At 32.8% G+C, this 26,742-nt stretch overlaps 1 protein-coding gene across 1 annotated transcript in view; it reads left to right on the top strand.

Moving 5' to 3' along the window:
• Positions 1 to 26,742, top strand: part of VWDE (von Willebrand factor D and EGF domains) — a gene marked incomplete at its 3' end in the record, with an annotated part of 72,538 nt that overhangs the window by 2,633 nt on the left and 43,163 nt on the right. The window contains 7 exon segments of the mRNA XM_032755719.2: positions 6,879 to 6,893; positions 6,896 to 7,056; positions 7,384 to 7,389; positions 11,268 to 11,499; positions 21,699 to 21,764; positions 24,615 to 24,862; positions 25,786 to 25,875. Coding sequence (XP_032611610.2) covers positions 6,879 to 6,893; positions 6,896 to 7,056; positions 7,384 to 7,389; positions 11,268 to 11,499; positions 21,699 to 21,764; positions 24,615 to 24,862; positions 25,786 to 25,875 — 818 coding nt within the window.

A 26,742-nucleotide genomic window follows, 5' to 3' on the forward strand; every position in this document is an offset into this window, starting at 1 on the left:
TATTTCATTGTAGTTTGATTGTCATTTTCCTAATGGCTAATGATGTCAAGCATTTTAATGTTCTTATTAGAAATTTGCTTATTCTCTTCAGAGAAATACTTACTCAGATCCTTTGCCATTTTAAAAAATGGGTACTTGGCCTTTTTCTTATTGAGTTGTGTAAGTTATTTGCATATTCCAGATATAATTCTCTTATTGGATATGTGATTTGCAATTATTTTCTCCCATTCTATGGGTCATGGAAATAATCTCCTGTGGATACTGAGGGACTACTATACTTTAGTTTTTTTAGTTGATTCCTTAGAATTTTCTATATGGGGATGGTATTACTTATTCCTTTCCAATCTGGATATCTTTTATTTATTTATCTTGGTTAATCCCCCTGGGTAGAATTAGCTATTCTAAAGTACAATGTGGAATTGAAATGGTGAGAGTAGACATACTTGTCTTGTTCCTGATTTTATAGGAAAGCATCCAGTCTTTCTTCATCACATAAAATGTAAGCTGTGGGCTTTTTGTATATATCCTTTATTAAGTTGAAGAAACTTCCTTCTATTCCTAGTTTGCTGAGTGTTTTTATCATGAAAAGGTGTTGGATTTTTAAAAATGCTTTCCCTGTGTCTGTTGAGATGAACATGTGGATTTCAACTTTTATGCTGTCTATGTGGTATATTATAGTAATTAAATTTTAGATATTAAACCAACCTTGTTTTCCTGGAATAAATCTCACTTGGTCATAATTTTTATATGTGTATGTTTTATGTTCTTGGATTCTGTTTGCTGAAAATTTTTTCACCCATATTCCAGAGATATATTGGTTTATAGTCAACTTTTCTTGTTATATACATTTCTGGCTTTGGTGTCAGGGTAACTAGTATAATGGGCTGTAATACTGGGCTTGTACAATGAGGTGGAAAGTGTTCCATCTTCTTCTATTTTTTGAAAGTGTTTGAGACAAATTGGTGGTAATTCTTTTTGAAAAGTTTGGTAGAATTTAGCATTGATGCCATCTGGGCCAGGTCTTTTCTTTGTGGGTAGTTTTTTGACTGATTTCATATTTTTACTTGTTATAAATCTATTTGGATTGTATTTTTCTTCTTGAGTTGGTTTTGCAGCTCGTGTCGTTTTAGGAATTTGTCAATCTCATCTAAGTTATCTATAATTATTGGCATATAACAGTCATAGTATTCCTTAATAAGGTTTGCAGTAGTGTCCCCTATTTCATTCCTGCTTCTAGTCATTTGAATCTTCTCTCTTCTTTTCTCAATAAATCTAGTTAGAGGTCTGTCAGTTTTGTTGATTCTTTCAAAGAACCAGCTTTTTGTTTCACTGATTTTTCTCTATTGTTTTTCTGTACTCGGTTTCATCAATTTTATATCCAGTCTTTAAAATTTCCTTCCTTCTGCTTCCTTTAGGTTTAGAACGCTCTTATTTTTACAGTGTCTTAAGGTGCAAGGTTAGCTTGATGTTCATCTTTTTCTCCTATACTGTAGGTATATTCCTGTCTATACATGTCCATCTAAGCATTACTTTAGCATCATTCCATACATTTTGCTATGTTATGTCTTCATTTTAATGCCTCTTCAAGTATTTTCTAATTTTCTTTTTCATTTATTCTTTGACTCAGTGATTATTTCGGTTGTTTAATTTCCACGTATTTGTAGTTTTTTAAATTTCATTGTTATTGAGTTCTAATTTCATTCCATTGTAATCACAGAACATACTTTATATGAATTTCATCTTTTTGAATTTTAATTTTTATTTTATGTTATTTTATTTTTAGAAGTAGGATCTTACTATGTGGCCTAGGCTGGATTTGAACTCCTGGGCTGAAGCAATTCTCCCACGTCGACCTCCCTAGTAACTGGGTTTATAGGAACATAACACCATGCCCAGCTTTCTGTTTAAATTTATCAAGGCCTGTTTTATTGTCTAGCAGATTGTCTATTTTGGCGAATATTCCATGTGCACTTGGGGAAAATTTATATTCTGATATTTTTAGGAATAGTGTTTATAGATGTCTGCTAGGTCAAGTTGGTTTATATTGTTGTTCTAATTTATATTTATTGTGCTGCCTGTTTTTAAAATTGATATTGAAAGTGGGATATTAAAGATTCCAATTATTATTGTTAAAAGGTGTATTTTTTCCCTGAGTTTCTGCTGGATTTTGCTTCACATATTTTAGTGCTCCGTTTTTAGGTTCAGTTATGTTTACAATTGCTCTATCTTCCTCAGGGATTGACCCTTTTATCATTATAAAATGTCCCTCTTATCTCTGGTAAGCCTTTTATGTTTCAAATTCTTCTTTGTTTGATAGTAGTACAGCCACACCACCTTTCTTTTGGTTGCTGCTTGCAGGATATATTATTTTCTGCCCTTTTACTTTCAATCTAATTGTGTGCAGAAGAGGACCTCAGTTTGTCTTTTGATATGTAAAGAAAGCCAATGCAAAGTGATTTAGCAAACTAGTCACTCTATTTTCCCTTGCTTTTCAACCATTTGTGTTGCTGAAGAACCTAAAATTCTATTTTTTAAAAAAAAATCTCAACTTTTATTTTAGATTTTCAAGGAGTACATGTGCAGGTTTGTTACAAAGGTACATTGCATGATGCTGAGGTTTGAGGTATGGATGATATTGTCACCCCGATAGTGAGTATAGTACCTAATAGGTAGTTTTTCAACCCTTACCCTCTTCCTTCCCTCCCCCTTCAGTAGTCTCTAGTGTCTATTGTTCCCATCTTTATGTCTGTGGGTACCCAATGTTTAGCTTGCCCTTATAAGCAAGAACATGCAGTATTTGGTTTTCTGTTTCTGCATTAATTTGTTTAGGATAATAGCCTCTGTTTGCATCCATGTTGCTGCCAAGGACATGTTTTAGTCTTTTTTATGGCTTCATAGTGCTTCATGGTGTATATGTATTACTGAAATGCCAGGGGTTCAGTCTATATCCTGCACAAAAAGCCAATCACTGAAACAATGAGTATTGCTAGGCAAGATGGCTTTATAGGGTGCTCCAGCTGAGGAGATGGAAGATCAGTCTCAAATCCATATCTCTGACTGATTAAAATTGGGTTTATATAGCAGGGAAGAAATATAGCTACATGTAGGAATACAGGAATTAGGGAGGAATACAGGAGTTAGGGAGGAATAAGGAAGATGAGTTGGTCAACAGGAAGCTGATGATCAGTTAAGCAGTCATGATGGGTAGGGGTTTGGAATCTCATTTTCCAGATGTGGTAATCTGGTAAGTTTTAGTTCCTTGATACCATCTGGGAGGCCTGATGGTTGGTTTCCTGAGAAAGGAACTCAGATAAGACAGTTGTAACTTTTTGAAGTTTTAAGACTGGGAGGGTCAATTTCTATGTTTATTCAAAAGAAACCATAAACATCAGTTCTGTGGGACAATTGGACCAGTTTCAGGTATACTACATTTTCTTTATCCAATCCACTGTTGATGGGCACCATGGCTGATTCTGTGTCTTTGCTACTGTAAATAGTGCTGGGATGAACATACCAGTACCTGTGTGTTTTTGGTAGAATAATTTATTTTCCCTGGGTATATACCCATAATGGGATTGCTGGGTTGAATGATAGTTCTTTTTTCAGTTCTTTGAGAAATCTCCAAACTGCTTTTCATAGTGACTGATTTAATTTACATTCCCACCAACAGTGTATAAATGTTCCCTTTTCCCCACAGCCTCACTGACATCTGTTGTTTTTTGACTTTTTAATAATAGTAATTCTGACTGGTGTAAGATGATACCTCATTGTGGCTTTGATTTGCGTTTCTTTGATGATTAGTGATGTTGAGCATTTTTTCATATGTTTGTTGGCCATTTGTATATCATCTTTTGAGAAGCATCTGTTCATGTCTTTTGCCCACTTTTCAATGGGGTTGTTTTTTGCTTGTTGAATTATTTAAGTTCCTTATAGATTCTGGATATTAGACCTTTTTCAGATGCATAGTTTGTGAATATTTTCTCCCATTCTGTAGGTTGTCTGTGTACTCTACTGATAGTTTGTTTTGCTGTGGAGAAACTATTTAATGAGGTCCAACTTGCTAATTTTTAGGTTTTTTTGCAATTGCTTTTGAAAACTTAGTCATAAGTTGTTTGCCAAGGCCCATGTGCAGAAAGGTACTTCCTAGAGTTTTTTTCTATGATTTTTACAGTTTGAGGTCTTACATTTAAATCTTTAATCCATCTTAAGTTAATTTTTGCGTATGGTGAAAAGTAGGGGTACAGTTTCATTCTTCTGCCCGTGGCTAGCCAGTTACCCAAGGACCATTTATTGAATAGGGAGTCCTTTTCCCATTGCTTATTTTTGTTAACTTTGACAAAGATCAGATGGCTGTAGGTGTGTGGCTTTATTTCTGCGTTCTCTGTTCTGTTCCATTGGTCTGTGTGTCTTGTTTTTGAATGACTACTATGATGTTTAGTTACCGTAGCCTTATAATATAGTATGAAGTTGGGTAATGTAATGCCTCAGGCTTTATTCTTTTTGCCTAAGATTGCTTTTGCTATTGGGACGCTTTTTTGGCTCTATATGAATTTTATAATAGTTTTTTTTTCTAATTTTGTAAAAAACAACATTGGTAGTTTCACAGAAATAGTCTTGACTTTTTAGATTGCTTAGGGCGTATGGCCATTTTTATGACATTGATTCTTTTTTGTTTGTTTGGTTTTATTTTTGAGGTGGAGTTTCACTCTTGTTGCCCAGGCTGGGCATGAACTTGACTGATGAATGAGATGGGCTTGTAGAGCTATTCTTTTAGCATTTGTTGAGCAGAGTCCTCAGATCCTCAAATGAGAGCCCAAGCCATCAATATAATCCTCACTTAACTATATCATGCATTCTAGAGCTAAGGTTGGAATAAAATTTTGAAAATGTGGCTTGATTATTGCTAATAAGATTTCTAAACTTTCTATATAGTCCTTGAACACTGTAAATGAGATAAGTAGATTTTTAGAAAAAAGTTATGAAATAATAGATATAAAATATATGAATTTAAAATGATCCTATAAGGTAAATATTGAGTAAAAGTAAATAGATAAAATTTTGAGTTAAATATTACACAATTCTCTAATGTTGTTGATGTCATGCAGTGATTTCTTTTACACATCTTACATTTTCGGCTTTGTATTAGGGAACAATTATCAAAGCAGCTAAACCAGAATAAATGTAAGAACTACAAAGGTGCTGAGTAAGGAGGAATACTACACAAAATAAAGATGGAGTTTTTTTTTTTTTTCCCAAGACAAAATTCTATTGTAGAAAAGAGATCAGAGAAAACATTTTAATAATTTATGCACACCTTATTAGGAATATCTTTCAAAATCTCTTTTTTAAAAGATTCTAACCAGGTGCAATGTCCTTGTTTTGAAGGGTATTAGAGATATTTCAAAATTAGATGAAATGATAGCACATCCCTTGACTCCTATCTACACATATTTTATAAAATACTTATTTCGTGTTGACATCGGAGCCTTTTGGGAAATTAACAACTACGGAGGATTTAGAGACAAAAGAAAGAGGAGCCTTTTGTGTTGACTTCCAATATCTTGTACTAAAAAAAAAATTCTGTAGAGAGATCATTTGGAAAATAATATCTTTGTATAGTTTAATTGCCATAACTACAAACAAAATAAAAAGCAGAAACGTAATTCTAATTATAATGACTTATTTTTCGTAGGCTACTCTTGTGAGATCCACTTGTAAATTAGTATCTCTGATTTTTTGTTCTCCTTATTAAAGTTGAGAAATTGATTTTGATTTATAAACACTTCTGTAATTTAAAATTATATAATAAGTATTTGATAATTTTTTTAGTTAAAGTTTTTCCACAATGAGGTATTTTTAGTGACTGAATTGTTTCTTTCACCTTTCTATTTCATAGATGCCATTTTTATTACAGTGTTTTCCATCAATAAATATAATATAAATATTTGAAGATTTTCTATCAACTGTGCCAACAAGATACTCTGGTATTCAAATGCAGACAGTTCCTTGTGGTGCTTATTATTTGGGTAATTTGGGAGCACAGGAGCCTCAAACAAGAGTTGCATTTTAGGATAACTGTTTCACTGCCTGCTCTTCTCTCCACTTTTAGTGCTGGAAACTGGAGCTTTTTGTTCAGCCTCTGTGGATTTCATGGAAAAAGTATCTTCCAGGCCAAAGACTACTCAGATTAAAGGTTTCCTAAAAAAGACTAAAGAATTCTCCCTTTCGCCATGGGCTTTTCTTGTTTCCCCTTCAAACCTGCTCCCCTCTATCCCATTCGTTTTCCTGTGCTTAGTAGGCATACTTCCAAAATTTTGGAAAATAACTTTAAAATTTTTAAATGTTTTTCTGCATCCAAGAATGCAGGAAACTTTAGTTTGAAAGCACTTTACACCTGTTGAGTTAGCATTAGAAGATTAGTTCAGTTTGTTGCATTCCAGGATTTGGCAGAAATAGAATTTTTTAGGCGTGTGGCTACTTTGGGAGATACTGGTTGTAGAGAAACAATAGTGATATTCAAATCCAGAGGACCAGGCCCAAGAGAAATCCTTGTAGGTCCTGTGACTTGGCATCCTAACTCAAGAGCAACCAGCTCTATTGGTTGTTCGAATTAAATGAAAATAAAGTTCTTAAAGCTTAAGTGTTTCAAAAGTGCATTCTAAAGTGTTTTGTTGATTTGTTTATTGCATTTATGAAACATGCAAGTTAGTTAAGTCACTTATGACTTACTAAGAGACCCTGACATTTCAGAGGGTTTTTATGTGCAATAGTGAGTTTATTTGCTTTATTTTTTGTTTTGGGAATCAATTTTAATTGAGGACTGAACTGTGTCAACAAACAAAACACATTACATAAAAACACCTGTCTTTTTATACTAGCTCAGGAGTGCTCTCCTGGGGACACCAGTTTCTTCGGAGTCCTTATAGAAGTGTCCATTTTGACTCATGGCACCTCCAGCAGTCAGCTGTTCAAGACCTAATATGTGACCACTCCCTCACCCCTGGATGGTATAGATTTCTCATCTTTGACAGACCTGCCGAGATGCCAACCAAATGTGTTGAGGAATGTCAACTCCCTAAGTACTACATGTTATTTTCCTTATGTGTTTTTCATATGAGAATTGTATCTTTTTACAACCAGCTTATTTCTCATGCTAAAATGTTGTTTTAATTTTCTATTGAGTTTATCTGAAAGACTATTCCCACATTACCTAGTTTAATAATAATAGTAATTGTTAACGTTATGCTCCATGCAGTCCAGAAACACTTTTACCGACATTATCTTGTATAAAAATTTACAACTCTAGGATACAATCTATCATCATTATTTCCATCAAACAGTGCAGAAAACATATTCTTAGGCATAGTGCTCTTATAGTCACAGGTACAGGTCAAAAAGCTGAGTTTTGAATACAGGCAGTCGTTCTCCAGGGCTCAGGTGCTTAGCTTTATTACTTGCAAACAGTAAAATACTGTGTGTCTAAAGTGCTTGTTTTTGTCAGTTGTTACCTGTCACTGCATTTCTTAACTGATGGAGTAAAACTTACAGGCTCAGCACCTCCTATTCTAAGACTAATAAGAACTCAGCCTGGCAGTGAAATCTCCAGGTATTTTCTGATCACAACTGAAAGACAGTGTACCTGCAGCACATTCAATACTCTGGAGGCATATGGCCTTATCTCACTGAATCTCCCTCCTCAAACCCCAAACTTGTGCAGCCAACATACCTTTTTTTTTTGTTTATAGTTGTGAACATATAAGCATATGTCTTTCAAACACATCAGGTTTAAATGGACAAAATTAAAAAGGTTTTGTACATGAACTCATATCGGATGTGTTTTATTCTGCAACTTAACTACATAAAGTTCACTCTTTTTACAACACGGTATGATTCTGATCATAGCACTGTCTTGCATAGTGAACTAGCCCAAGTAGCTTCTTTCATTCTTATTTCATTTGACAAATACATTTTCTTCAAAAATGCTTCAAAAAATAAGCAGAAGAAGAAACATAAAGTGTGATTTCTTGGGTTGTCCCTCAGCTATCTTGCATTATTTATCCAAGCCACTCTGAATTTCTATTGCTAATTCTACTTATCCTTGGCATGATTTTCAAATGCAAGTTCCCCTAATTCATTCATAGTCCCCATTCATCTGATGATACTGTCATGAAATAGACATTATTTCTATTTATCATACTTTGATCAGTTATCCTTTCAGTTCAACTCTTATTATTGATACCACATTTTTATCCACATGATCTAAGGAATGAGACTAAGTCTAAATCTGTCAAAACACTAAGCCCATTAACTCAGCATCCTAAGTTCTATGATCAAAATGGTAAGAAGGGTTTTAATCTGACATTTATTTTGCAACTTATAAATTCCCTGCACTTGTGGGCATTATTGCATATGTAAACTCACAGTTCTCTCAGTGATGCTTTGAGGTAGCTAGTGTGACTTCATTATAAAGATGTGGACACAGACACTAAGCATGAGTCACATGACCAGAGTCATGTACCTGACCTTCTCCCTTATCACAATTTTTCTCAGCTGACTGGTTTCTCAAGTGAGTTCTGCATAAATAGGTGTTCAGTTGTGATAGGTAGCTAATAGACGCATTGTATTATTGAAGACATATGTCTGTGTCATGATTCCCAAATTACTGAAGTGTTCATCATCACTCGCAATTTTACCCTATATAATTATACACTTATTGGATGTGATTTCTTGCTTAAAGTTGATTTCATGCAGCTACCATTGGCCCCTGGAGAGAGATCGCATCATATAAGATTATGTCTTAGCAAAAGGCTTGTTTTCCTTATTGTTATTCACATTTTATAAATACTGCAGACGCAGGAATCATTTTCATTTTTAAGCACTAATATAAAAAGATCTCTGGAAAGACATTGAAATTTTAACTATGTTTAATTTTAATGTGTGGCATTGTGGCTAAGTCTCATTATCTCTTTTTTGTTTATTTGCTCATTAGTCGCTTTTGTGACACTTCATTTGTAAGGAACTAAAAAAAAATTCAGAATTTAAAAGTAAAGTTTGAGAAAATTGGAGGAACTTCACCACATTTAAAAATATTTGTGTTTTTCTCTTACGGCTGATTTAGCTATAATTGTTTCTAGAACTTCACACAAATGTATAGGTGAAACAGTTTCCTTGGCTGTTTTCCTGGAGATCAGCTAACCTGAGCAGGCTGTGCTCCAGGAGGAAGTGTTCCCTATCCCCACCCTCTCGTTCCCTTTCTGTACCAAGACTTTAAAGCATTCAACCAGAAAATCAATAGATTTTTTTCTCTACAGGTTAATACATGTGGACTTACATAAATTACTATTTGAAATGTTTTAAATAATGCATATGCATTACATAAAGCTTAGGAAATAAAGAACAGGAAATGAACAACATTTCTTCATAATTTATCCACACAGTCATAACTACTGTTATTAACATTTTGCTATTGTTTTATCTTATTTATATTTTGTAATGTTCATGTTATATGTTCAATTGAAAAACATGCCATTCTTTTTCAGTTACAGTTATGGCATTATCATTTTCCTGTTTGAAAATAATATTATGTCATACATGTATCATATTTATTTAAACCATCACCACATGTGTGGGCATTCAGGATTTTGCTATAATAAGTAATTCTGTAATTAGCAAATGTACATGTAATTATTGTTTTAATTTTAGTGTCTTTAGTAAGATTGATTTTTATAAGTTAAATTAGTAATGGTTAAAGTCTTTTTGAGGCTTTTGATACATATAGTTGTTCATTTAAAACATAGTGATAATTTTTAATTCCAATAGCAGTACATAAAAATGTCTTTTGCAATACTGAATATTCTCATGTATTTATTAGGCATTTGTGTTTCTTTTGTGAATTACCTATTTGTACGTTGTGCCCATTTGTAGTCTTAGAGTTTTTGAATGGATAATATTACTTGGTTAAAATAAAATAACAAATATAGTATAATTATACATAAATATAACACAATTAATATAGTACTATTTACATATAATTTTATTATTTAACTTTAATCTTATATTTTAAAAATTATAATTCAATCATATATATCAATATTTACTTTATGTTTTTCCTTTGCTTTTAAGCATAGAAATAATAATAAGTATTATAACCTGGCTAACGATTTTTGAGCCATTACTATGTAGAAGTTGCATTGTACACATTACTTTATACCTCACTATGGCACTTTGAGGTGGGTACTACTTCCACCTAATATAAAAGAGAAGGATGTTGAGTGCCTTGTCCAAGATCATGCATTTAGTAAGGGCCCTGGTTCTTCCCAAGTCATACATAGTTTCTTCTTATTTTTCCTGGGTTATTTTTCTATTTAATTCTATTTTTCATCTAAAAAGAATTTTGATAAATGACTTCAAGTGAGGTTTAAACTTTATTATTTATTTCTTTTCTTTTCTTTTTTTTTTTTTGAGATGGAGTCTCTCTCTGTCGCCCAGGCTGGAGTGCAGTGTTGCGATCTCAGTTCACTGCAGCCTCCACCTCCCTGGTTCAAGCAATTCCCCTACCTCAACCTCCCAAGTAGCTGGGATTACAGGCACACGCCACCACACTCGGCTAATTTTTTTGTGTTTTTGGTAGAGACGGGGTTTCACCATGTTAGCCAGGATAGTCTTGATCTCCTGACCTCAGGCAATCCGCCCACCTCAGCCTCCCAAAGTGCTGGGATTACAGGCATGTGCCACCGCACCCCACCAAACTGTATTATTTCTAAATTACTAAACAACTTTTCCATCACCAGATTTTGAGCAATACCTTCCTTCTCCCCGATTTTATTGCCTCCTGAACTATGCATTAACTTCTTGTACATACTATTTCAAGCAATTTTGCAAGAGCTTTCCAAGATCAGTTTATCTTTGTGTTATGTGTTAACATAACTTCAGATTGACTTGTCTTATTTTAGAATGTATCAGCTATTTTAGTAAGGTATCTGAGATTTAATTTCTCTTGTTTACAATACAGATGTAATGAATGGAATAAATGTATTAATATTTACATTGAATGTGTAATTGAATGAGTATATTAATTATGAGATGTCTACCCTTAAATTTAGTATTCCTTGAAACTACTTTTCCTTGTATAGAACAGGTGCAAGCTATAATTTTTTTAATGATTAATAATATTTTAAGGATTGATTAGAATAAAATGCAAAGTTGATATAGCTACAATAGATGAAAATAAATTGAATTTTCAACTTTTGTTTTCTCTGCTGCAAAAGATGAACCATTGTGGAACTCAGGCCCCCGTCTGGCTGTCTCTGAGAGATTCAGAAACACTGCCATCTCCTGGGGAGATCAAGCAATTGACAGCTTGTGCAACATGGCAGTTTTTGTTTAGCACTGCAAAAGACTGCTGTCTCTTTCAAATCCCAGTGTCTGTAAGAAACTGTGGGAACTTTTTTGTATACTTACTACAACCAACTCAGGGATGTATGGGCTATTGTGCGGAAGGTAAGAAAACATCAGTAATTCACATGACTGTTATTCATGGAACTCTGCCATTTGTAACATTCTCTGGATAGGTTGTATTGAGTTAGTGCAAATCTCAGTAAGATACTTGGTCTACCATTATTGCTAGATTGAAGCTAAATTTCTGTTTACATTGGTCAGATTTCTTTAGGATTGTTTGCCAAGATTGTAAAGTCTCCCCAAATATTTGATGTGAAAGCATCAAAGCAGACATCTCACATTTTTCCACTGGACATAATGATTGAGTGTGTTAAAAATTCTTTGGTTTCCTCAAGTCTATTCCTCTTTTAATTAAAGGATGAAGAAGGGTGAGTAAAAGTTACCATAAAAATATACATTTTATATTATTTCATCTTTCATTCGCCAATATTTATTGAATGTTTATCCTGTGCCAGAAATTATTTAAGGCCTTAGAGTTACAGTAATGAGCAAGATAAAGGAGATCTCTGCCTTCATGAAACTTACATTCTAGTGGAATGCCTCAGACAATATCTAAAAATAAACTGAATATTATTCAAAGATTAAAGTAAATATCCCTAAGTCCTTACTATGTAAATATACGAGTAGATAATTAAATAGACGCAAGGAAACGAAGCTTCTTTAAAGAATTACAAATATTTGTTGCTACTACTTCACCTAAAAGATTTTGAATAATTTCCCTCATTTTGATTGTTGGCTGCATTTGAGTTGTTTCCAAATAATTGGGTATGAGAAGGAAAAAAAAAACCTACTAATTTTACAGTGAAGAAATCTGGCAGATATTACATTAATCAAGTGATTGCAGTTAATTTTACTAGTGATAACGCATGTTGACATCACATGTCTCCTGATAACATGTAATAATAAGAGCACTTCTCTTTTGTAGTACTCTTCCCCCAAAAGCAATAATCCTAGTCTAATAATGAGAAAGTTTATATAAACCCAAATTAAAGAACACACTAACAAAATACCTGAATAGTACTCTTCAAAAATGTCAAAATTATGAAAAACCAGGAAAGAATAAAAAACGGTCACAGATTAGAAAATGATGAATAATGCAATGGGATATCCTGATTGGGAAAACTGAAAAATTCAGATTCATAAAATCTGAATACAGTCTTCAGTTTATTTGAGAGTGCAGTCCTAAGGTAAATCTCCTAGTTTTGACAAATATATCATGGCTTTGTAATATGTTAACATTTGTGGAAGATTGATAAGTGCAAATTCTCTATTATTTTTGCAACCTTTATGTGAATCTCAAACCCCAATTTAGTTACCTGGGTTCAACCATATATAGGACACTGAAAGTTCCGGGAGATACTCTTGTAGGCAGTGTTATCAAAACAGACGAACACTTGATTCAGCAACAGTGATGATTATATGGGTAACACTCATGAACATTTTACTACTGAGGTTGTTAGACTCCCCAAGCTGGCCGACCCCAAATAACACAATTACAGCAAACAAGTAAAATCACTTAGTTGGTTATTATAGTAGTTAAAAGGAAACATAGTTTTAGGTTTTAATAACCCAATATATTTATATGTGTGTGTGTGTGTGTGTGTATATATACACATACATATACATAGATATGTATATATACACATATATACACATACATATACATAAATATGTATATATACACATATACATATAAAATATCCAATCTCAAAAATTATTTTGCTCAGCGTAGCTTTGAAATTTAAACCAGTATTATTAGAAAAATTGATTCCTTTAAGTTTCTAGCATTCTTATTCTCAGAAATCTGTCTCTTAATGTCAGCAAAAATAATAATTAAAATAAGTTTTTTCCTATGGTTATTTCTTTGAGTTGAAAATATTAAAATAAAAATTTTAATATTTTCATGAGTCTGTAATGCAATCTTTTTTCTTAAAAACAATGACACACAATCCAATTTCACAACTGTTTTTAACTACTGTTTTTTTTCCAAATGACATCTAAAGTTGATGTAATATATCATTATTGGCCATAATCTCAAAGCAAATAATGCATTATTGTCTACTTTACAAGATAATAGAAACTAAGAAAGATAATGTTCTCAACATAGAATTTTATTTCACTGTTTTGAAATACATACTATATTTATGGAAAACTGAATTGTTTAGATTTACTTTATCATTAACTGCAAGCCAGCAGTTCTATCTTTAAAAAAGAAATAAGAAAAAATTATTGTGTATTATTATAATAAGATAGAAATAATAAACTTATAAAATGTATTAATTCAAATAGGTATTTATTGGCGGTATTCCACAAGTATAATAATAACGCACTAATCATTTCACACATATGTACTGCTGGAGTCATGCTTATTTTCTAATCAACACAGCATCTCCTTAGTACAGAGGGGTGACCAAAACAAATGTGGTCCCTGCCTACATGGCACAGAGTATTCATGCAATTATAAATTGCAATTGATGAATGAAAAGATTTAAAAATGCTGTAGAAGAGAATACTGAAGGTGAGAGAGGATGAAATATATAATGAAGCGTCACCAGCGAAACGTCTAACAAAAGGGCATTGATGCTGAGAGCTGGAGGTTAAACTCTCCTTGGTCGGACAGAAAGCAAGGGGAAGAACGTCTCAAACAGCAGCTGCAGCAAGCGACAGGCCCTAAGGCAATAAGAGTATGTTGTACTCATGAGAGTGAAAGCTGGACAGAAATGTTAGATCTCAATGAGTGAGAGAGAACATAACAAGACGGGAGTTTGAAAGGGCAAGGCCTGATCATTTAGGGAGCTCTGCGTTTTGTTCTGTGTGCGTTGAGAAGTCTATGGAGAATTATCCTGAAGGAGTGAGCTGGTAAACCTTCACATTCCATACACAGCTGCTGTCCAGCTAAAACTGGCAGTCTGTTTACTAAGAAAGGGCAGCATCTGCTCAGTTTAGTAAAGCTAGCGGCATTCATTAGAAAGGAGAAAATCCAGAGAGATGCATCAATCTTATTGGGTGGCCAAGGCAAGAGTTTTTGAAAAACTTTAAAAATATTTTTTGGCACTCTTGTCATAAAAAATATTTAATTTTTATAAATCTTCCTATAATATTGCCAAATATTTGTGGAAAATTCTGTGTTTCATAGAAAAACCAATCATTTATCTATATTAGTTTAAGAAACATTGACAACTATTAAAAAAGAAAACGAAACTTTCGCACCAGAGAATAACACAAAATACAAATAATCACTTCACTAGAAATATTTTTTACACTGAATTTAAAAACATAATATTTAAGATTTGCATTTTATGACATCCCTTCCAAATTTAAAATATTTTCTGTTTTGTTAATGTCACTACCATCCACTCGATTTCCTAACCCAGAACATTCAAAAGTACCTTATAATCTCCACATTCAAGTCCTCTAAGTAATTAGGAGAAGGAATTCTGGGAGACAATTGTTATTTTTTACTCTTAATGTCTGTTAATCAGACATATGCATGAATTATTCTCTCTGATTTGCCGATAGAAGCTTACCTTGGAATACCACTTAGAACTTAAATTAGACTGCATAGATAGCAAACAAAAATGACAGTCACTTAATCTACTTAAGAGTTTCTTTTTCTTGCCGAACAAATATCTGGAGCAGGTGTTCTCTGCTGATGGCGATTTGGCCACTTTACAATGTCAGGCTGAGGTCTCTGAAAGTCACTAATCTTTTCCTTCATGGTGACAGGATGAAGCTCCAGTTTTAGCCTCTTTATCTGCATTTAGACAGGATAAAAGAGAAAGTTCAATAGGTGAAAGAGAGCTTCTGCTAACTGAAATTTACTCCCTTTTAAGGAGCTTATTTGGAAAAAGCCTTCTTATCATAACTACTTTAGAAGAATTCCCAGGATCATCTTTATCTTCGAAGGCAGTCTATGAAATGTCATTTTTTTATTTGGAAGTATTGCTGTCTGCAACCAATAGCCCCTATCTAGTTAGGAGTCATAATATTTAATTTTAAAATCACCAAAACAGCAAATAGTAGAGGGCAAAATTTCACTTTAATATCGTAGTCTCATGAAGATGTTTTGATTCTCACAGAATTCGTATATATGTGTATATATTCACACAATCTATCTATCCCTAGAGCCTTCTAGAAGTCAAGGAAAATATTAATTCAAGATCACAATTGCAATCAAAGCAATTCTAAAAAAGGTTATATATTTGAAATATTATTTATTTAGAAGACTCTATGGAAATATACATATTTGTTATATTTTTTGTATTTCTACTTAGCAAGCTAGTTAGGTCCTTATACTACATGTGAAGTGTCATCGTATCAATTAAAGTTAGCCTATGTAGCCTATGAGAAGTTAAAAATGTATACTATATCCCCTAAAGTTTCCACTAAAATAAAACAAAACGTTATAGTTAATCAGCCAACAAGGGGTATAAAATGAAATCATAAAATATATTCCATATTTTTAAATGCAGATAAAAATGAAAAATGGAACAAAGCACTAATAGAATAAATAGAACACGGATAGCAACATGGTGGATTTGAACCTTACAATATTGTTAAATAATTGTGGATATTGTAAGGTTTAAATCCACCATGTTGCTATATGTATTTATATATGATTTATATATATATTAGGTTGGTACAAAAGTAATATAAGGAAAATGAGTTCAAAAGTATAAGGATAGAAGAAGATATACATAGGTAACATTAATCACAAGAAATGTAGAGTGGGTTTATTAATATTAAGCATAGTAGACTCAAAACCAAGACATATTGCTAGGAAAAGCAAGGATCATTTCCTAATAATAAACTGTTCAGTTCAATAAAAGAATATGACAGTTCTAAATGATTAAACACCTAATAACAAATTCAAAATACATAAACAAAACTGAGAGAACTGCAAGGAGAAATAAACAAATTTGCGATTATTACTGGAGATCAATACTCATCTGCCAATAATTGATCACGCATGTAGACACTAAAACAGCAAAAATGGAGGAGACCAAAATACTGTTTCAACCAGTTTGATCTAAATGACATGCAGAAAAGACTTTACAAAAAAGCAGCAAAGATGTTCAAGTAGATATGAAAGTATTACCATGAAAAACCATATTCCAGGCCCTAAATTAAGAAAATTAGAATATCGCAAAAATTGAAGTTCATTAAAATTAAAATCCACTAAGTGTCTATATTGAACAACAAGAAAAGTCACAAATTGAAGACCCTAGTTTGTACATTAACTGATTAGAAAAAGAAGCACAAATAGACTCAGAGTAAGCAGATGAAAGAAACAGAGTAAAAATAAATGCAATAGAATATACAAAAACCAGAGAGAAAATTCAATAGAATAAAGAATTGGTTATTTCAGAGATTCGATAAAATTAATAATTCTCTAGCCAGTCTGATCAATACAAAAGAAAAAAAAAGACAGAAATTAACAATATCAGGAATAAGAGCAGTGATACAACCACAGATTCTGTATATAATAAAAAGTTATAAACAACTCTATGCCAATACAGTTGAAAACTGATGAAATAGACAAATTTATTAAAATATACAGACTACACATATTCATGTAACAAAACTTGCACTTATACCTTCTAATTCTATAAAAATAAAATAAAATACACAGTCAACCAATGTTCAATCAAAAGTAAATAGATAACTTCAATGGCCCTGTATCTATTAAAGGAATTATATTTCTAGTTAAAAATCTGTCTCACAATGAAAACTGCATGCCCAGATGGCTTCAGTTGGGAATTTTTCCAAACATTTAATGTAGAAATAATACCAATTTTACACAAACTCTTTTCAGAAAAAAATGAATGGGGACTATTTCTAAACTTCTGTGGGGCCAGCATTACTCTAATACTAAAACTAGACATAGACATTAAAAGAAAACTATATAACAATATTCCTCATGAATATAAATGCAGATGACATGATCACCTATTTTGCAAACCTAGTGGAATCTATAAAATAGCTACTGGAGCTGTTAAGTGGGCTTAGCAATGTTGAATGAAAACAACATCAATGTTTAAAAATCATTTGTATTTTTTCATAGCTAGCAATTAACAATCAGAACATTTATCTAAAAATACCAATTATAGTACCAAAAATATAAGACATTTAGTAATAAATATGGTAAAGGATGTGTAAGACCTTTACAGTGAAAACTACAAAACTTTGATTAGGAAAATTATATAAACCTAAGAAAATGGACAGATAAACCTTGTTTGTAGATCAAAAGACATGATATTAAGATGTCACTTCTCCTCCAATTGACTATAGTTCCAAAATTGTCCTAATGAATATCACAACATGCTCTCTTTTAGAAATTGACACTCATTCTAAAATATAGAAATATGAAAAACCTATAATACCTAAAAGTATTTTGATAAACAGTTGGACAACTTATATTATCTGACTTCAAACTTACTCTAAAGTTACAATAATGTAGACAATGTGGTATTTGCATGAGGATAGATAAATAAATCAATGGAAAAGAATAGAGAGCCCAGAAAAACACCGACACACACAGTAAACTGATCTTAAACACAAGAATAGATCCAATTCTATAGAAAACAGGGTTGTGTTTTTAGTTAATTGAAATTCATATGCAAAAAATAACTTTGATTCATATCATCAAAATACAATAAAAAGAAAAACCCATCTCACAATCATCAAAGACTCAAATCTCAATTATAAAAGCTAAAAATACAAAACTTGAGAGAATACTTTCACTTTTAGGTGGAAATATTTGTGATCTTAGATTAGACAAATATTTTAAAAATATAATACCAAAATTGTGATTCATTAGAAAATATAAATTGGACTCGATCAAAATTGTGAATTTCTACTCTTCTGCTCATTGAAGGACACTAAAGGAAAATGAAGAGAGAAGCCATAGCTTGGGAAAAAATATTTGCAATTCATATATCTGATGAAGAATTGGATCCAAAATATATGAGTAACTCTCAAAACCCAATAATAAGAAAACAATTTTGTAATAAGATTTGAACAGACACTTCTCCAAATAAGACATAATAATGGAAAATTGACACATAAAAATATGCTTAACATCATTAGTCATTAGTTTAATGGATTTATATCCACAATGAGATACCATTATATTATATATAAAATTTAAAAAGATTGACCATACTACACGATGGCAAGGCCATGGAGCAACCGGAACTGCTGTATTCTGCTACTGGGAGTGTAAAATGGTACATTCAAACATTAGAAAATAATTTGGCAGTTTCTTAAAAAGTAAACGTATACTTCCATATGACACAGCCGGTCCATTCTTAAATATTTGCCAAGAGTAATGAATGCAAATGTTTTTAAAAAGTTTTCTACGTGAATGTTCAAAGCAGCTGTATTCAAAACAGCGAAAAACCTGAAAAAAAACCACAAATATCCGTCAATGGGTTAATGGATAATCAAATTATGATAAGCCTGTACAATGAAATACTACTTTTCAATAAAAGAGAAAAGAACTATATTTGTAGGATGACCTCACTGTAAGAAAAAAAGAAGAAACTATTGATAAGCCAAAAACATAGTTGAATCTCAAACATATATGAGGAATGAAATTTTCTAGACATAAAGTCCATAGTGTACAATTATATTTATAGTTCTAGAAAATGTAATCTAAACTGTATGACAGAGCAGATAAGTTGCTGTCTACGAATGTGGAGGAGTGGCAGGCAGAAGGATTAGAAAAGGACAGAGAAACTTTTGGAGGTGATGGAAATACTGTTATCTTGATTATGGTTAGATATTAGTGTATTCATATGTCAAAACATGTCATTAATTACACTTTAAATACATTCAATCAATTATACCTCAATAAAGCTATTAAAAAAGAGAGAAGGGAAGTCCCAAAGCTAAGCAAGCCACGTAGCCATCATGTCAGAGTAGAGCAAGAGCAAAGACCCCTAGGAAAGAGTTTTGCTAGCATGTTGGAAGGACGTAGATGAGGCCATTGTGTTGGAATAGGATGCATGCAATAAATATTCCTATTCTATGGACAAAAAGAGTCGCTCAGAGAAAATAGGCACTTACCCAACATCACAGGTAGTGACTGGTAAAGCTAGATTGATCTCAGGAAGCTTGCATGCTCAACGAGGATATTCTACAACCTGTTATTGATGTCTCACCAATTGCAGTTTTCTGCTCTGTGCTCTTCTCCATACCTTAAACTTCTTCCTCCCTCTGCTTGAACCTCTTACAAATTTTTACTGCTTCATGATGCAGATCAAGCATTTCTTTTCTTTACAGTGTTCCTTCTGCTAACCCAAGTTAGTTGTGCAACCCAACAATGTTCCACTACTGTGCACAGGACCTCAAATGTTGCACATCTTACATGCTTTGAAACTAGATTTCCACTTATTTGCTTTCTTTCTTGACAACTACTACTTTATGATAGTTTAATTATTGGCATATGGTTGAATCAGGAAGAAACAGAAGGTTTTAAGCAGAATGGTTTCTTTTTTTCCTTGCTAATGTTTCTAGAGATTTTTAATTGTCTAATCCTAATATTAAATATTTGAGCCAGGGTGCTGGCTGTATTCTACGAAAGCAATCTGGGAAAAGCAAATAGAAGAAGAAAAGATGATAAAACCCCCCAAGCACAGATGGGGCACAGTTCTAGGGAGTCCTTGGGCAAGAAGATTGTGTATTTTGGCCCCATGCTTTATAGGAATACTGCAGTCTTTTATATATACATGTACATGTCTAGTGGTTAAGGTTATTTCAAGTCTGTTTGGCTTGCACATAACAAAAAACAACTGAAAATAATGTAAAAGATAATCACATCTAAGGGTTTTAGGATATGTCATTGGATCTGAAGAAGAGTTACATAGGAAAGTCTCAGAAAGTGTGAGAAATAGATCAGCTTCCAGATATTGGCAACAGTAGTCTAGACATTCATATAGAGCTCTGTCATTAACTTGACTCAGCTTCCAACTTCTTGTCTTTTAGTTTAAATACTAAATTCTTTCAAGAAGCAATCCGATGAGCCTACCTTTGTTTAGATAGTTGCTCTTGTGCCAGTTAACTGTATTCAGAACATTGGGTTGTAAGTATTACCACCTCTGTCTTTGGCTCATTGGTGGTGTAATCCTGTAAATGAGTATGGGGAATCGATTACCAAGAAACTGGCATAAAACCAACTGTTGCATACATTTCTGGAGATTATAGTGTGTTTCACTATTATTACAGATTTCACATATACCCTGTAAATCTCCCACATGCGTAGTCCCCCAACCCCATTGTCGACGTCCCCCACCAGAGTGCTACATTTGTTATAACTGATGACCTACATTGACATACCATTATCACCTGGTCTATAGTTTACATTAGGGTTCACTCTAGGTGTTGTAAATTCTATTGGTTTGGAGAAATTTCTCATAACACGTATTCACTATTATAGTAACATACAGACTAGTTTCACTACCCTAAAAATTCCCCATGCTCTGCCTGTTCACCCCTCCCTCCTCTCAGCCCCAGAAAACCACAGCTCTTTTTACTGTCTCCATAGTGTTGTTTTCTCCTGGATTTCATATAGTTGGAATCACCCAGTAGGTAGCCTTTTCAGATTGGCTTCTTCCACTTGATATTCATTTGAGTTTCCTACACGTCTTTTTGTGGCTTGATAGCTCAATTCATTTTAAGGCTGAATAATATTCCATGCTGTCTATATGTACAACAGCATATCCATTTACCTACTGAAGAACATCATGGTTGCTTTCAAGTTTGGGCAATTATGAATAAAGTTGCTATAAAGTTCCATGTGCAGGTTTTTGTATGGAAATAAGTTTTCAGCTCCTTTGGGTAAACATAGAGGAGCATGATTTCTATGTCATATTCTAAGAATATGTTTAGTTTTGTAAGAAACCAGTAAACTGTTCTCCAAAAGCTGTACCATTTTGAATTCTCACCAGCACGTGTTGCTCCACATCCTTGCCTGCATTTGATATTGTCAGTGTTTCATTATTTAAAAACGCAGATTTGTACTTAGAAAATAAGATATTAAAGCTTTGTTTTGAAATATGATGCCTTATCTTTCCATTTGATCTCACCCTTAAAAGGAAAAAATGTTATGAAATAAGAGAAGAATTAAGAAAGTCTTAGTCTGTATTAAATCATCCCTCAATAAATTGTCATCTTGGATATATGTAGATTTATATCTTCATGCCCAACTGAATAATTATACAAACTTTAACTTTTGGCAGCTATTTCTGATGCACAATTACACCCATGTGGTTCTGATGAAACTGAAATAGGAGGTGATTGTGTTCGTAAGTATCATATTTCGCTTTTTAATAATGTTTTTATAAACTAGACTATTTCAACAGATAATTATATTCTGCAGCTTTGGATGTTGAATTATATTGATATTTGATATAACCAAAGTCTGGTAGCTATCAAAAATAAAAATAAATTTATCGTGCCTTTAAGAAATAGTCCTCGAGTTGACAGAGGTACAGAGAGTTAGGCAAACGTGTGTCTATTAGTAGAATCTTTCATAAGAAAATTTGGCAGTTCATATCAACATTCTTAAAACTCCATATGTGTTTGTACCTAACAATTCTACTTTCAAAAATATGTCTTAGAGAACTATTTAGGGAAGTGTGCGAGCACAATATTTATAACAGAATTTGTCTAATAATGTTTTAAGAAACCTGTAAACATCCAGTAACTGCTGATTGGCTGATTGATTCAATATTTCTGATACATAAACACGACAAAATATTTTGCAAACACCATTAAAATATAGAAGTACATTATACAATACAACAATACTTTTTTTTTAAGGGAACAATTGTATTTGTGTCAAATAAATCTTGAAAGATAAACATCAATGATGTTGATAGTTATTAAAATTTTTCTCTTCCTTTCAATGTATACTTTTTATTTTTTATTTTTTAAATGTTTTAAAGTTTTTTCAAATATTAAATCCTCCTACTATAATATGCCTTAAAATAAATTACTCGGCCGGGCGCAGGAGACAGAGCAAGACTCCGTCTCAAAAAAAAAAAAAAAAAAAAAAATTACTCTAAGTAGATTATCTAAGTGATAAAATGTATGTCATCTGCCTACATGATGGGCAGAAATTGAAATTATTTATTGAACTATTAGCCTCTTATGGGATTATTAGCCTTATCATATTTTGTTGGCCAAATATGATATCCGAAATGCATGAGAGACTGTTGACATATAATTAATTTAATTAACAGAGGTGTTTTATATGGTGGAACAAGCCACAAATACATAAAATAAATCAGGATAGATCATATAATGTTCAAATATCAGGCCTAGAAATTATTATGCTTGGTATTTTTTAAAGAGTTTTATAATAATCCTCAAAATCATCACTCTGAATTGATTTTTCATCCTCTATTTCATGCCCTATTCCAAATGGTTTTATTCTAGCCCTTTTTTTTGTATATTTTACAGAAGCTATTATTGTATGTGGAGGTCAGTTTAATTAAGCCCTGTGATTTAAGTTCATAAAGTAATAAAACAATATTCATAATAGCAGTAAACATAAAATGTAATTACTTGACTACTCTGCATAATAGATATAAATTCTCTGTACTGTATATGTATTGTAGCAAAATCACTTTTTCCTCTTGAATAAATAAGTTTCACCTACTTATGCTGTTTAGAACATTTATGCAATTAATTAAAAAAACTCTGCTATGCAAATTGTACACAATTTGGGGAAGTAACACTAAATGAAAGTGTTGAGTCAAAAGTCAATAAAGCTTCATGATAAAATGGAAAATGTATTAATATATTTAATACATACTAATATTAGAATTGACAAAGGAATACTAATGTTGATTTTCTAAGTTGAAATAATTTATCTGTTGTTTCTAAACCTTTTTCTTTAAATATAACAAATTTTCTTTCATCTCTACTGTTGCAAGCAATGATCAATCTGCCCAGATAGTTCTCTATTTGAAGTATTGATTCAAACATTTTAATCGTCATGAATTATTTTTTTCAGTTATTTGTCTTCTCTTATTCTTAATAATCATTTCCATAGATAGCTTTTCCCTGTTTTAAAATAAATGTCCTTTTCCTAGTTTATTTGAGGATAAATTTTTACTCAGACATATAATATTTAAAATGAAATATATATTCAAAAGTAGTTTACTATTTCCTTCAAGTTTGAATATACTGATTTGGTCTAATGTTTAAAATGTTTAGCAAAATATTTGTTAACTAGGTAAATTTGAAAATAATTCATTTGTCATTGGGACTGTAACAAAATAACACTGTAAAATATCTAAAAGTACATTTTCTCCACAGAAAAGATTTCAAGGTCTTTCCAGAATTTTCCAAAATCTACTTGGCAAGGCTGAAAGATTATTTTGTGATTGTCCTAAAATTAGCATATTTATAAAATAGAAAAATTACACCTTTTAGAACATTTTAAAATCTTCTTTTAAAAATTTACCACTCAGATATTTTTCTCCTTTCTAAAACAGAACAAAACTAAACAAAAAACTTATCCACAAAACTTTCAGATCTCCAGATTTGATTTTGCAAATGCCCAGAGTTCAAAACTATATAAAATCTTCCTGTGAGTTCCTAGAGGAAACTTCAAATTTCTTTAACCTCAGAAAAATGGAAGGAATAAGATGTTTCACTAAGATAGTATAATCACCTCTGCAATGAATAACTCTTTCAGCCCAGAGTAATGATGAGTTGAGTTACAAGAGAAAACTATAACAGTAAAAGAGAAAGTAATTTGATTTTACATTCTTGTGGCTATTTCTCATTATAACAAGGAATTATAAGGTGCTAAACCTTAATTTTGTTTGTTCCATCTTTTAGAAAAGATAATTGCTTCAAAGAATGCAAATTTCTTTTCAAGAGTTAGACTTTTCAAAGGCAGATATTCAACCTGCATTAATATAAGCTTGAGCTGATAGGTTGCTTGGCTATCAATATTTGTGTGACTATGGGCCAGAATATGAATGTATTACTTTGTTGATTGCTAGAAATAATCATTTTTCTAAATTTAGTTTGCTTTTTCTTAAGATAAACCCCAGAGTTACAGTCTTTGAGTGCTTTTTCCATAAGCCAGTCTCCATTGTCTAAGATTCCCAGTTACAGATTATGCATTTTCTCCCCAGGTCAGCTGGCTGCCTCATTGCCACCTCCACCTGCAGGAAGGCCAGAGGTTCTGGTGGAGTTGATTGAGTCCAGGCTTTTCTGTAGGTGTTCTTTTGATGTTCCCCCTACAAACAACTCAGTGGGATTTCACATAGCTTGGTCTAGGCTTTCTTCTCAAGAAGTCAAAGAGGAGCTGAAACAAGAGACCACAGTTCAGGCATTCTCTCTTTTAGAACTTGATGGCATAAATCTCAGACTTGGAGACAGGGTATGTTAAAAAACAGTTGGATTTTATTTTCATGAATGTATTGATTTTCAAACACAATTTTTAAACATCATATCCTAAAAATAGATTTTGTCCCCAGAGTATAAAGCCCTAATGTTTTTCTTTTTGTTTTTTTTTTCCTTGCAATTGTGCTAATTCTACTGACAACTGGATGAGTCAGTGATCTTCGTGACTATACATGAATATATCATTTTAGTAATTTGCTGATTATTATTGATTAATTCTTTTATATATAGATATATATTTTTATTATACTTTAAGTTCTTACACATATATGTCCCTCTCAGCTTTTAAAATTATATACGTTTATTCTAGAAAAAATGTTTTAATTTTTTAAATGATGATGTCACGTTTTAAGTATTTTTCTTTTTTTTTTTTGAGACGGAGTCTCACTCTGTCACCAGGCTGGAGTGCAGTGGCATGATCTCGGCTCACTGCAACCTCTGCCTCCCAGGTTCAAGCGATTCACCTGCCTCAGCCTCCTGAGTAGCTGGGACTACAGGCTTGCACCACCACACCCACACCCAGCTAATTTTTGTATTTTCAGTAGAGACGGGGTTTCACCATGTTGGCCAGATGGTCTTGATCTCTTGACCTCTTGATCCGCCTGCCTCGGCCTCCCAAAGTGCTGGGATTACAGGCGTGAGCCACCGCGCCCGGCCTTAAGTACTTTTTAAAACATCCTAAATACAAAGCCTACTATACTTTATGTTGAGGTTTGAATACGTAATATTTTATAATGATGGAATTTTTCTCAAATATCAAGTAAGCTTTTAAATTATTTAATTCTTTTATTATCTTTATATACTATATGAAGAATTAAAATTAGGATTTTAAAAATGATAATTTACACATTTTCTCCAAAATTGAATTGCTAAGTGATTATTTTTTAATTATATCCACAGATATTCTGCAGCGCTTCTGTCTTTTTCTTGGAGAATCCTCATGTACAAAGTGTAGCCATCGAAAGTCAAGAATTTTTTGCAGGCATTAAGGTACGTAGCAGTGGGGATGCATCAGAAAGATTATTCCTTTGGAACTATGTTTCCCAAACTGTGGTCTGTCCATGCTGGTTTCTGTACCTCATCACAGACTAAATCGGAATGTTAAGACCCGTGAGTCCCTATATTTGAAGAAAAGCCCCAATAATTCTAAAGCACAACAAAGTTTGAGGGGTCCTGTTAACTAAAGTTGAGATGTACCTTCATTTCTTAAAGAAATAGCTCAAATTAGAATAAAGCAAAAGGTCTATTCCTCTAATTCATTCCATCGTGTAACTAAAGTTAGCCTAGTAATATTTAGTTACCATGCATTTTGGAAGACAGATACCAGGCCAAGTAGTAGAGTCTCTGACTAGAGTAGAATTGACCCAGAGCTATGAGTTTTATGGACTGCAAAGACTGAGCTAACTAAACAGAGAAGGAGATTTGGTTGTTGCTGGTAGCACCAGGATCCAAGAACTGAAGAGCTATTCTAGCAGATGAGCAGAGGTGACAGGGAATTAATATCTAGCAGATGAGCAGAGGTGACAGGGAATTAAAAAGCAGTGGAAGAAGTGGGGGCAATATCAAAAGGTCCAGGCAGGCAAGCACGGTGAACCTGGAAGGTCTCACCCACAGGACTCGAGTTGGACCTGGATTCATTTCTAGTTCAAGGACAAGAGGAGATAAATGATAAGATTGTGAGAATAGGACTCAGGACCAGGATAAATCCTGTTTATGAATAAAGTCCATGTACACACAGTAGGAACCAGGAAAAGAAGTGAGAAGAGTGGACCACATTGTCAGAATTGCATAACTACAGTGTGAGGGGAAGCAGAGGTCAAGCCTTGAGAACACAGGAACATTTTGGTTTACATTGGT

Source organism: Hylobates moloch, unplaced genomic scaffold, assembly GCF_009828535.3.
Source record: "Hylobates moloch isolate HMO894 unplaced genomic scaffold, HMol_V3 SCAFFOLD_1, whole genome shotgun sequence".
In the NCBI taxonomy this organism is placed as follows: Eukaryota; Metazoa; Chordata; class Mammalia; order Primates; family Hylobatidae; genus Hylobates; species Hylobates moloch.